This window comes from Oncorhynchus tshawytscha, linkage group LG19 (assembly GCF_018296145.1).
Source record: "Oncorhynchus tshawytscha isolate Ot180627B linkage group LG19, Otsh_v2.0, whole genome shotgun sequence".
NCBI lineage: Eukaryota > Metazoa > Chordata > Actinopteri > Salmoniformes > Salmonidae > Oncorhynchus > Oncorhynchus tshawytscha.
The window spans coordinates 17994680-18008644 of record NC_056447.1 but is presented as its reverse complement, the minus strand read 5'-3'; the positions used below and the strand labels follow the sequence as shown (position 1 = coordinate 18008644).

General features: G+C 41.5%; 1 protein-coding gene across 1 annotated transcript; it reads left to right on the top strand.

Moving 5' to 3' along the window:
- The first annotated feature begins 6898 nt into the window (after positions 1-6898).
- On the top strand, positions 6899-10486 carry LOC112218178 (aldo-keto reductase family 1 member D1). Its single transcript, XM_024378766.1, has 8 exons — positions 6899-7125; positions 7605-7772; positions 8157-8273; positions 8443-8520; positions 8927-9049; positions 9162-9437; positions 9887-9969; positions 10052-10486. Exons 1-8 carry the CDS (start codon positions 7033-7035, stop codon positions 10092-10094), a joined length of 981 nt encoding a protein of 326 aa, XP_024234534.1. The 5' UTR covers positions 6899-7032; the 3' UTR covers positions 10095-10486.
- The last annotated feature ends 3479 nt before the right edge of the window (positions 10487-13965 follow it).

Genomic DNA, 13965 nt, shown 5'->3' with positions numbered 1-13965 from the left:
TATAATATATATATATATATAATACAAATATAATACAAACCAGTGATAACACGTTATAAAGACAAACACAAGGCAAAGTGTATTAATGATCTATAAAGTGGCTCTGTTATAAAGAACAGTGCTTCAAGGCGCCATTTCAACAGCTTGTTCACATCAGCCATGTGGCACATCAGCCAGCAACTCCTGTCTGAAATCACCAGGCCAGTGGATTGTCCTCTTGATCTGCCTGTATTTAAGAGCTAGAATAAAACAGCCTCAGCCCCAGACTAAACACTGTAGACCAGACATATCTATCATCATCTCTGGAGGCTTTGGGTCTGTTCTGTATCACATGTGAGAAGCTGCAATTGGAGATTAAGTCCCTTTTTTATGTCCATGTTTTTTTATTGATAATGGTACGTTATGATTCAAACTGATCTTGACAAGTCAAGGTTTCAATTGTTCTGGATTTGAAGGATCTCTGCTGCATTTGCGACGACATCATCCACTGTCAGCGCCTGTTAATTATCCCTGTCATTCAAACTGATGCATACACACACACACACACACACACACACACACACACACACACACACACACACACACACACACACACACACACACACACACACACACACACACACACACACACACACACACAAACACATTCTCTTTCACCTGGGGCAGATACCCAGGGTGCTGGTGGGACGGTTTGATCGTTTGCAAGGGGGGCCATAAACCTCTGGCTCTGCTGGGGCATGGGGGGGGGACTCTGCGAGGGAGAGCCCCCCTGGAGGGGTCTCTGGAGCCGCATTCCCTGGCCCAGGGTAGGGGCTGGGACTACCAGTGGGGATGCTGGGTTAGTTTCTCCACCTGCATCTGGAGCTGAGCCATGGTGTTGTGGTTGTGGGGGGCCAGGCAGGCCTGGGGCTAGGAGAGGCCTGGGGGCAGGCTGTTGGGGGAGCCTGAGGGGCCCTGCCCAGGATGTGGGAGTTGATGAGAGATGCCCTGGAAGCTGCGCAGCTGGTGACCTGAGGGAACAGGAAGGGAGAGACCGCTTTACCATAACAAGCATAACAGAAGAGCTAACACACAGACCTAGTAGCCATCTTTTATTTCAAGAACAGACTGTCATACCAAACACATCCACTATTACTAATTTATCACTATACTACTACTACCACCACCACCACCACCAGTGCACACTGCAACTACTAATTTACTACCACTACAAGAACAACTACTAATTTACTACCACTACAAGAACAACTACTAATTTACTACCACTACAAGAACAACTACTACTACTATTGTTACCTGTCTGCACATCCCCCCCAACATAAAACTCTCCAAGATTAGTTTCAAAATGACATAGAATTGTACGATTTCAGTGTAGCCTCTCTCATTGTGCTTTATCGCTTATCCTAGATCGACATTTGAGGCCAAGAAACCTGAACGACACTGGAAATGCACGGTGCTCTGCGGTACAAACAAGGTATTGCGTTCAGCCCGCAGGAAGTTTCTGATCTGAAACAAAATCTGCGACAGAAGGGATGTTATTAATACTTTTTTGAAACTGAGAAAACACAAGGCATGTGTTTTCATATAGGCTTTAGAACATGGGCTCCTGTCAGGCTTCAGGGATAGAGGAAGCCTGCAGGGCTAAAGGCTGAGGGAGAGTCAGGGAAGGGGGCCTGACCAAACGTTTGCAGTACAGGAGTGCTGTGCGCCATTCCTAGCTGTTGCCCATTTTGTGAAGTTGATCACGTGATCTAGGTGTCCGGACAGCCAATATCCTCCTTCTTAATTTTATCCAGATGCCTATTCCCAGTGGTGTAAAGTACTTTAAAGTACTACTTAAGTAGGTTTTTGGGGTATCTGTACTTTACTTTATTATTTATATTTGACAACTTTTACTTTACTACATTCCTAAAGAAAATATTGTACTTTTAAGTCCATACATTTTCCCTGACAATCAAAAGTTCTAGTTACATTTTGAATGCTTATCAGGACAGGAAAATGGTCCAATTCAAGCACATATCAAGAGAACACATGGGTATCCCTACTGCCCCTGTCCTGGTGGACTCACTAAACACATGGTTATCCCTACTGCCCCTGTCCTGGTGGACTCACTAAATACATGGTCATCCCTACTGCTTCTGTCCTGGTGGACTCACTAAATACATGGTCATCCCTACTGCTTCTGTCCTGGTGGACTCACTAAACACATGGGTATCCCTACTGCCCCTGTCCTGGTGGACTCACTAAACACATGGTCATCCCTACTGCTTCTGTCCTGGTGGACTCACTAAACACATGGGCATCCCTACTGCCTCTGTCCTGGTGGACTCACTAAACAAAAATGCATCTTTTGTAAATTATGTCTGAGTGTGGGAGTGTGCCCCTGGCTGTCCATATGTTTTAAAAACAAGAAAATGGTGCCTTTGCTTTGCTTAATAAGGAATTTGGAATGATTTATACTTTTACTTTTGATACTTAAGTATATTTTAGCAATTACATTAACTTTTGATGCTTAAGTATATGTAAAACCAAATACTTCTAGACTTTTTTTCAAGTAGTATTTTACCAGCTGACTTTCACTTTTACTTGAGGAACTTTCTATTAAGGTATCTATACCTTTACTTAAGTATGACAATTGGGTACTTTTTCCACCTCTGCCTATTCCACATACCACGCTGGGGGCAATTAAACAACGGAGCCCCATTCACTTTCAATGAAGGGAAGTGTACAGGGGGACCAGTGTTGCCAACTATTTTACAGTGAGATCCGCTATATTAGCTTCTTGATTTGTCTCCAGAAGTCACTAGAGGATGTTTTGCTGTTGCTCCTCAGCATGCAAGCTGCGGGATCTGAGATGGGTGAGGTAAGGTGCAGTGAAGCACTGTGGGAGGTAAATGTGCGCTGTTTTAAATGTAAATCATTTAAACAAAAATTATATTAATAATAATAATATCAAGTGAATCTAAACCCTAAAGTGTAAAAAAAACTAAATAATCAAAAGTGAACTGCAATCTTGAAACACGGTGACAGGTAGCCTAGTGGTTAAGAGCGGTGGGCCTGCAACTGAAATGTTTCTGGTTCAAATCCCAGAGCAGACTAGGTGAAAAATCTGTTAATGTGCACTTAACAAGGCACTTAAACCTAATTTCTCTTTTAAATCACTCTGGATAAGAGTGTCTGCTAAATGACTAAAATGTAGAAACATGTAACATTGCCTTTATGGACAATGATGTCACATCATTCATTCCTATGTAAAGACTCAATGTTGCATTTGAAGCTCTGGATATTAGCACAAATGATCCATTAGATTGACCACATTCTCAAGTGGCAGCGTTAACAATTAAAATAAATGTCTTCAAAATGGAGGGGAGGCATGCATTCTGGGTATGTGAGAAAAAAAATGCTATACTATGGGAAATTTAGAGAATTGAGTATGCCTTAAATGCTAAGGTGTCATACTCATTTAGTATTTTTATCAAGTACAATTTGCTGCACACTAATGAGGAAGGGAATCGTCTTTTGTGGTTAAGAACAGCTGATAATCAGAATATAAAAATGCAGATTAGATGATGCCTGTCACATTCTGACCTTTATTTCCTTTGTTTTGTCATTATTTAGTATGGCCAGGGCGTGAGTTGGGGTGGGCAGTCTATGTTTGTTTTTCTATGATTTGGGTATTTCTATGTTTCGGCCTAGTATGGTTCTCAATCAGAGGCAGGTGTCATTAGTTGTCTCTGATTGAGAATCATACTTAGGTAGCCTGGGTGTCACTGTGTGTTTGTGGGTGATTGTTCTTGTCTCTGTGTTTGCACCAGATAGCACTGTCTAGGTTTTCACATGTTTCTTGTTTTTGTAGTCAGTTGTTCATGTGTACATTTACGTATTAAAAGAACCATGGACACTTACCACGCCGCATATTGGTCCTCTGATCCTTTTCACCTCTCCTCTTCGGAAGAAGATCCCTGACAATGCCTTCTTGGTATGGATGAGTAGAAGGCCTATCTTGATATTTGTCGTTTTCTGCAAAGGTTTTTACTAAACAGTACATTCTAAATAGTATGCAATACTATTAGTGCACATTAGCATTTTTAGTAGTAGGCAAGACAGATTTCAGACATGGCCTCGATGTCCTGAAGGCTGCCGTAGCAACCAAATTATCCTTCTAACTTCTTCAGTATGCACATTTTTTAGAACTAGTTTAAGGACATACATCTGGTGCAATACACACACACACACACACATACATAAATACATAGTATCAGTCAAAAGTTTGGGCACACCTACTTTATTTTTTACTATTTTCTAGAATAATAGTGAAGACATCAAAACTATGAAATAACACATGGAAAAATGTAGTAACAAAAAAAAAGTGTTAAACAAATCAAAATATATTTGATATTTGAGAATCTTCAAAGTAGCCATCCTTTGCCTTGAGAGCTTTGCACAATCTTGCCATTCTCTCAACCAGCTTCACCTGGAGAGCTTTTCCAACAGCCTTGAAGGAGTTCCCACATATGCTGAGCACATATTGGCTGCTTTCCCTTCACTCTGTAGTCCAACTCATCCCAAATCATCTCAATTGGGTTGAGGTTGGGTGATTGCGGAGGCCAGGTCATCTGATGCAGCACTCAATCACTCTCCTTCTTGGTAAAGTAGCCCTCACACAGCCTGGAGGTGTGAGTGGTCATTGTCCTGTTGAAAAACAAATGATAGTCCCACTAAGCGCACACCAGATGGGATGGCGTATCACTGCAGAATGCTGTGATAGCCATGCTGGTTAAGTGTGCCTTCAATTCTAAATACCACAGTGTCTGCAAGCACCCCTGCACACTTAACACATCCTCCTCCATGCTTCACGGTGGGAACCACACATGCGGAGATCATCTGTTCACCTACTCTGCGTCTCACAAAGACACGACAGTTGGAACCGAAATCTCAAATTTGGACCCATTAAACCAAAGGACAGATTTCCACTGTTCTAATGTCCATTGCTTGTGTTTTTTTTGCTTGTGGCCCAGGCAAGTCTCTTCTTATTGTTGTCCTTCTATTTGCAGCAATTTGACCATGAAGGCCTGATTCACGCAGTCTGCTCTGAACAGTTGATGTTGAGATGTGTGTTAATTGAACTCTGTGAAGCATTTATTGTGCTGCAATTTCTGAGGCTGGTAACTCTGATGAACTTATCCTCTGCGGCAGAGGATAAGTGGGTGTTCTTTTCCTGTGGTGGTCCTCATGAGAGCCAGTTTCATCACAGATTGACTGACCTTCATGTCTTAAGGTAATGATGAGCTGTCGATACTCTTTCCTTATTTGAGCTTTTCTTGCCATAATATGGACTTAGCCCTATTTGGTAAAAGACCATCTTCTGTATACCACTCCTACCTTTTCACAACTGACTGGCTGAAACACATTAAGAAGGAAAGAAATTCCACAAATTAACTTTTAACAAGGCATACCTGTTAATTGAAATGCATTCTCATGAAGCTGGTTCAGGGAATGCCAAATGTGTGCAAAGCTGTCATCAAGGCAAAGGTTGGTTACTTTGAATAATCTTTTAACACTTTTTTAATTACTACATGATTCAAAATGTGTTATTTCATAGTTTTGATGTGTTCACTATTATTCTACAATGTAGAAAATAGTACAAATAAAGAAAAAACATTGAATATATCACTATAATGAGGGATCGTGTCATGGTTGTCGTAAGAACTTGTCACGCCCTGGCCTTAGTTATCTTTGTTTTCTTTATTATTTTGGTTAGGCCAGGGTGTGACATGGGTGATTTATTGTGTTTCGTCTTGTCTAGGGGTTTTAATAGATTAATGGGGCTGTGTTCAGTTTAGTTGTCTAGGTAAGTCTATGGTTGCCTAGAGTGGTTCTCAATCAGAGGCAGGTGTTTATCATTGTCTCTGATTGGGAACCATATTTAGGCAGCCATATTCTTTGGGTATTTTGTGGGTGATTGTTTCCTGTCTGTGTTTTATGCACCAGTTAGGACTGTTATGGTTTTCATGTTTATTGTTTTGTAGTGTGTTCATGTTTGAGTTTTCTTATTAAAGAACCATGAACTATAACCAAGCTACGGTTTTGATCCGCCTCTCCTTCCCAGGAAGAAAGCCGTGACAGAACTGGACCAAGGTGCAGTGTATATAGAGTTCCACATCTTTATTACCAAGTGAAACTTAAGCAAATCAATAACCAAACAACGAAACACAAGCCAATATCCCACAAACACAGGGGGGGAAAATATCTACTTTACCAGCTGCCTCTAATTGAGAATCATACAAAAAACACCAAAGAAATACAATGACTAGAACACCCCCCTAGTCACAGTCTGACCTAAACACAAAATCAAATCAAATTTATTTGTCACATAGACATGGTTAGCAGATGTTAATGCGAGTGTAGCGAAATGCTTGTGCTTCTAGTTCCGACAATGCAGTAATAACCAACGAGTAATCTAACCTAACAATTCCAAAACTACTACCTTATACACACAAGTGTAAAGGGATAAAGAATATGTACATAAAGATATATGAATGAGTGATGGTACAGAACGGCATAGGCAAGATGCAGTAGATGATATAGAGTACAGTATATACATATACATATGAGATGAGTAATGTAGGGTATGTAAACATTATATTAAGTAGCATTGTTTAAAGTGGCTAGTGATATATTTTCCATCAATTTCCATCAATTCCCATTATTAAAGTGGCTGGAGTTGAAACACCATAGAGAAACAAGGGCTCTCTATGGTCAGGGCGTGACAGATCCTGCTTTTTGAAAACATCATCCTGTACTACCCTAGTCGGCCTTGAACTCTATGACTTCAATGAGAGGGGGCAGTCCTTCTCCCCTGGGTTTTCTGGTCCATTTTGTACTGTGACACAGAGAGCAGAGCACTGTGCTCTGGGTGGGTAATTTTGCACTCTGGTAGCTCAAAGGTAGCTCAGTAATACATTAGCCATTAAGTTTCCTACATAAAGAAGCCCTAGCCTCACTTCTCCCAAAGTCCAAACAGACTCAGAGATGAACTTGACTGCTGAGAAACACAGTGTTCCCCTCAGTGATGGGAACCGGATTCCCCTATTTGGACTGGGGACTTATGGAGACCCACGAACGGTAAGGGAAACCTTTTTTTTTTTAAGAGCAGTTTGAACAACAGGGGCATGCGGGGAAAAAAAGATTTGACAAAATGTACTCCGGCACAACTTCACATTACATTGTTTGTGGAGTATTCAAGAATAGCACTGTTTGAATTTCACATTTTTCAAGAGTATACCTGACAGTCTGATTTGGATAACATAATTAGGATTTCTCACTGACAGGCAGGCCACCTGTTAATCTCCTTCCCAGACACGTTTAGCCTGGGGATGAGGTCAACCACCTGTAAACTAGAATGCGCTTTAATAATCAAAGATCAAATGAGTTCACGTTCATAACAGCACAAAGTCCATGTTTACTGCTGTGATTGACTGGTTAAACATTTAACTAGTGATAAACAAAGTAGGCCGACCTAATGTCTCTAAGTTTAAGATAAAAGTCAACTTGACTTATTTCTTTCATGCACGTTCACTCTCTTAACTCTGTTTTTTTGACAGACACCCAGAGGCACAGCGTTAAACAGTGTGAAGCATGCAATAGATGTGGGGTACAGACACTTTGATGGGGCTTTGGTGTATTTCAATGAGCACGAAGTAGGTCAAGCCATAAGAGAGAAAATTGCAGATGGAACCGTCAAAAGAGAAGACATCTTTTACTGTGGAAAGGTGAAGTTGTTCTATTGCTGGTTGATTTACACACAATCAACATCACTTAAAACTTTCTATCACAGAACCATAGTAGGCCTGTATTATAAGGGCCAGTTACATTGGCACAGATGCCTAGTCCTTGATTCAGAACTAGAAGCATGTTCAATGGGGATTCCCAATTTTAAAGTGCATTTTTGTCCAGGAATAGGTGATAATCTTTGTCCGGTAAACAGCACAAAGACCACATACCTTTGCATTTGTTTGTATTTTGGGGCCTTTTCCATTGGTTCTATTGCAACCAAGCAACGCTAAAGTATCTGAAATGATATCAAATAGTATTTGAACCCAGGTCTGTCAGGCTAATAGCGGTTGGTCATAGCGGTCTCCTTCTACCTGTCACAGCTATGGAACACCTTCCACCCTCCAGAGCTCGTCAGGCCTGCCTTAGAGAGGACACTGAAGGCCCTGAAACTGGACTATGTGGATCTATACATCATCGAGATGCCCACCGCATTCAAGGTTAACAGATTGTAGACTACAGTAGTTACAGACGTCAGTTTGAAATTGCACCCACCACTTCAAGGCCAATGTAAAATACATTCAAAAAAAGTTATCATGAAATATTTTTAAGTCAACTCAAAATGTTTCAAATGTGTCAGTCATTCTTATCACGGTATCTCAATTTCAGCCTGGTGATGAGTTTTATCCTAAATATGAGGACGGGCGGTACATTTACCATGAGACAGACCTATGTGCAACATGGGAGGTGAGTTCTGTCTTCCAGGCCCATAGCCAAATGCATAATCGTCTCATTATCAGAATCAATTGTGTTTAGAATAGCGGAAGGAATCTCAACTATCAGCATCCTTATGGGGTGGTTATAATGAACAGTATAAGAAAAATAATGTATTACAGAGTATTAGAACAGGGTAGGCACTAGCCTATACACAAAACCCAGAGTAAATATTCTGGGCAGAAATATCAATTCAATTGCAATGGCCTTGGCTCTAATCTCTGTGTCAAGGACAATGCCATAAATAGGCAGTCAACCTCTTTCCAAAGTTCTCCACTGTCTCTAGAAGTTGTGTTGTGTTTTTCTCTGCGGTATGTCTCTCTCATTCTGGTAAATCAGTATGAATGGACATATTTTAAAGTCTCCTCTCTTCCAACAGGCTTTAGAGGCCTGCAAAGATGCAGGGCTGGTCAAATCTCTGGGAGTCTCCAACTTCAACAGGAGACAGCTGGAGCTCCTACTGAGAAAGCCTGGCCTCAAACACAGACCTGTGTCCAACCAGGTGGTGCATACTCTCGCTCAATGCTGAGATGCTTATGCAATTACATGTGGAAAACCTCCTTTTGAGATTTGTGCACTCAACTAATAAGTGCTGTATGTATTTTTCAATACAGGTCGAGTGCCATCCATACTTCACTCAGCCCAAGCTGCTTAAGTACTGCCGCCAGAATAACATTGTGATCGTAGGCTACAGCCCCTTAGGCACCTCAAGGGACGCCTCCTGGGTGAACCTGAAATGCCCTCCTCTGTTGGAGGATGAGGTCCTGGTGTCCATAGCGAAGAAGTACAGAAAGAACAGTGCTCAGGTGGCCCTGCGATTCAATGTCCAGAGAGGAGTGGTGGTCATCCCCAAGAGCTTCAGCACTTACAGGATCAAGGACAACTTTCAGGTTCAACTGAATTAAACGTAGTCAACAACCACTAATACTGAGTGTACACTGAGTGCACAAAACATTAGGAACGCCTGCTCTTTCCATGACACAGACTGACCAGGTGAATCAGGGTGAAAGCTATGGTCCCTTAATCCCTATTTAAATCCACTTTGAAGTCCCTTTGAATGGGGTATGGTAGTAGGTGCCACAGTTTCCCTTCTGTATTAAGAATGGTCCACTACCCAAAGGACATCCAGCCAACTTGACACAACTGTGGGAGTCAACACGGACCAGCATCCCTGAGGAACGCTTTCGACACCTTGTAGAGTCCATGTCCTGACAAATTGAGGCTGTTCTGATAGCAAAAGGGGGTGCAATATGAGGGAGATGTTCCTAATGTTTTGTACACTCAGTGTATACTGCATGGTGACCTATTTCAGTTATACCCCCTTTTTGTACTCTTATAGATATTTGACTTTGCACTCACTGAGGATGAAATGAAAGCAATTGAAGGACTGAACAAAGACATCCGTTTTGTGGAGCTTTTAATGTAAGTATTGCACTTTAGTAGCTACAATATTGAGTCAGTTTTTATATTTAGGTGTTGATACAGTGTTTATTTTTCCCCACAGGTGGAGTGACCATCCTGAATACCCATTTCTGGATGAATATTAAGCCTGGCAATATCACTCCATGTATTCCTGTAACCTTGACAAATTCACTGAACTTGTTTTTGTGTGGAACCATTCTGTAGTAGCCTACGTTTCTTTCAGTTGATTCTGTCATTTTGTGAGGCAGTACCCCTCATCAAATGACCACTAGGGGGCTCTACTTGACAATGAATGAAAACCAATGACCAGTTGACACTAAAAACTGTTTGAGAAATCAATCCCTATTGCACCTTAGTTGCATTTAACACATTTTTGAAAAAGTATAATAACCGCAGACTGCTGAAGTATCCCAAATATGCTGAAGTATTGTGATATGTAACACTAGTCTCATAACACTGTTAATACATCACTGCCCCTAGTGTTTGTTTATCGACCAATAAATGCACTTCAAGCTGACTTCTAAGTGGGAACTCTGGTCTAGTGTGACAAGTAGTTGGCAAGCGAGTAGAAACAGACTGGCACTCAGGCCAGGCTACCTAACCACTAACCCTAACCAAACAATGTTTATCTGACACACTAACCAATAGGGGGTAATAGGGTAAAAAAAAAAAATTCAATAGAAAATAATGTCCTATCATACTGAATGTAAAAAAACATTAGGAACACCTGCTCTTCACATGACATAGACTGACCAGGTGAAAGCTATGATCCGTTAAAAATGTCACTTGTTAAATCCACTTCAATCAGTGTAGTTGAAGGGGAGGTGACAGGTTAAAGAAGGATTTTGAAGCCTGAGACATGGATTGTGTATGTGTGCCATTCAGAGGGTGAATGGGCAAGACGAAAAAATGTCAGTGCCTTTGGAAGGAGGAGCCAGGTGCACTGGTTTGAGTGTGTATAGGAACTGCAGCGCTGCTGGGTTTTTCACGCTCAACAGTTTCCCGTGTGTATCAAGAATCGTCCACCACCCAAAGGGCATCCAGCCAACTTGACATAACTGTGGGAAGCATTAGAGTCAACACGGGCAGGAATCCCTGTGGAACGCTTTTGACACCTTGCAGAGTCCATTCCCGCAACAAAGTGAGGCTGCTCTGAGGGGCAAAAGGGGGTGCAACTCAATATTAGGAGGTTGTTCCTAATGTATTACAGTCTGAGTGTACAAGACATGTCCCCATACTTAACATAGTTTTACATATTCCTCAATGCCCAGCTGAGCCTCTGGATTTCCAATTGTTAGAAATATGTGGAGTACTCATGATGATACTACATGCTTTTCAACCACCGACTTTACATCCATCAACCATTTAGATGTGTCATCATGGCCTCTTAGTGCAACGCATTGGTCCAATTAAGATAAAGCAGGGCACTATGGGAATATTTATGGACAAATCTTCCCACTGTGTCTCAGTCAGACCACAGTTCAGGCCCAAATGACCTGCCTTCACAACAGGAGACCTCGATCTGCATGCTTAAACCTCCTAATGAACAGCATGGTTGTTATGAACAAGACAGGCTGATTGTAACAAGGAAAGACAGGGCAACGTCTTCAGCCTGACAGACACAGTGAGTCCTAATTAGCAGCCTATTCACTACTTTTGACCAGAGCCCTATTGGAGCCCTATGGGCCCTTGTCAAAAGTAGTGCACTACATAGGGAATAGGTTGTCATTTGGGATGCAACCGCACTCTGATTAGCAACCTGTGGCAGTGCAGTGAAGAACAGCAGGAAACTGAAATCAAATGTTGTTGGCAACTTTTTTTCTTTGTGATTTTTTAGACCGGTGGAAATCACCAAGTGTGACAATTATTCTGGACAAGGTCTTGACACATATTTTAAAGAATGGAATGTGCAGGCAAATTTAATTAAGCTTTACTGGCAAACAGGACTGAACGACTGAACTATGGTGACCTGAAGCAGTTGTTTTGCTTTGATTTTGTACATCTAACTTTGTCTTGACTCCCTTTATCATGTCTAAGTCGACCTTTAAAACAAAATTGTACTGATCATATACACTTGAGGTAGTGGATGGAGTATTTGATATTATCCCATTAAGCACAAAGTGGTTGAATCAACGTATTTTCCACGTCATTTCAACCAAAATATTTAATGTGTAATTCCAATGACATAGTTTAAATATTTGTTGATTTCATGTTGAATTCACATTAGCTTACACCTCAATTAAATGTAAATACGTTATTAAACTGTTGAACTGACGTATGTGCCCCGTGGGATGGTCATTCTATTTGATAATTCTGGGCATACCCATGGTCAAACCAACAATCCTCTCAACTGTACTTATAGATGTATCCTGTTGGGATTATTAGTTCAAATCTGTACGGGAAATAGTGTCATATAATGGGAACCGACAGGAGGAAGTGACGTTGTATAGGATGAGGTTAGGGCATACAGGATTGAATGGTACTGGAATGTGTAATGGCGGTATGGTACAGGAAACGGTTGAACATGTGTTATTATTTTGTGAAATGTATGATGTGGTAAGGGAGAGGTTGTTTAACAGGTTGTTATTTTGGGTGGGGGTGATGGGAGTAGTGAGATTTGTAGGGAATTGTTTTATTTTATTAGAAATTCAGGGTTAGCTAGGAGAATATAGTGGTAGGTCGTGTCTGGCTTCACACTCCAGTACAGTAGGTGGCTGTGTATGCATCTGTCAGTGGGTTGCGATCCGCCAATGCAAACTTGAAGAAGAAGCTCACCAGGTCCTTGTATAAGGACTGAGTCGTGGTGACCCAGCACACAGTGAAATGAGAAGATGAAGGTTCCAATGTCAAGCTACTACAAGAAGCAAGCATTAGGAGAACTCTGCCAAAGGTTACAACTACCGATGAAATGTCATCCCACCCTTTCGGCAGGTTCAATGGGTTGTTGTATCGGGTGAACACAACTTCATAGACAACAGTATTGGTTATGTAAGATGCTGTCCTTGCTGTCTTCTGTACAGAGCTATCGACGGTCTACTATTCAGTTCTCTCTGTTAGTCAGTTCTGTTGCAAATGATATACAGGTCAAGAATCTCTATGCGTACATTATGAACTAGAAGCAGTTTGGTGGTGGAATACAGTGTAAAGCACTGTGAGTGATCATTAGAATAGACGTAGTAAAGAAGTCCAGTAAAATATATTATGCAGATAGATCATTTGTTGATTCCACATAGATAGATAGCTATCTGACAAAGCCAATCTGTATCTCTAATTTACGGTCACTGTGAGACCCTGAATACAACAAGTACAACAAAGTCAAACAACTACAGGTTGTGGGAAAGCAAACGTCTATGTCTTTGACTAGAATAATAGTACAATTTGAAAAAGAAAAAGAAAACGGGGGTAGAAAGAAAGGGAAAAAACACGCTGACCCCAAAAGAACCTGCAAAGCACAAAAGACCAAAACACATCAGCCTCAGAAAAGGCTTCTAGATTGTTAAGACCCACGACTTTCAAACAAATGCCCTGAACTGGGCCGCTCTAGCCCCCTGCGGTGGGAAAATGTTGTGAATGGTGTGCTGGGCCTGTGAGGAAGGGATCCGGTCGGGGAATAAAGACTATTTTCTGGGAGCTGAATCAGGATGTGTTTGGGAGCAGGGGCTTCACTAAGCAGGAGTGATGTTTTAATTACAATCAGTCAGTGCAGACAGCTTAGAAATCTCACTTGACTGAAGGAATATGGGATGGGGTGGGATGGGATGGGGCTCTTTGGTGTGTGTGCGTGTGCGTGCGTGTGGTTGTGTGTGAGCGCACGCGCAAGCGGGTGTGCGTGTGGCTACACATGTAAGATCTTAATTTGAGCCAGTTTTCTACAGCAGGAAAATAACCTGTAGCAACAGGGAATGTTAATTATTATGTGAATTATAATTAATGGACATTTTTGTAGGGGTTGATACATTTTTTGTAAGGGAAAATTAAGTCTGAAATGTGAAAGTG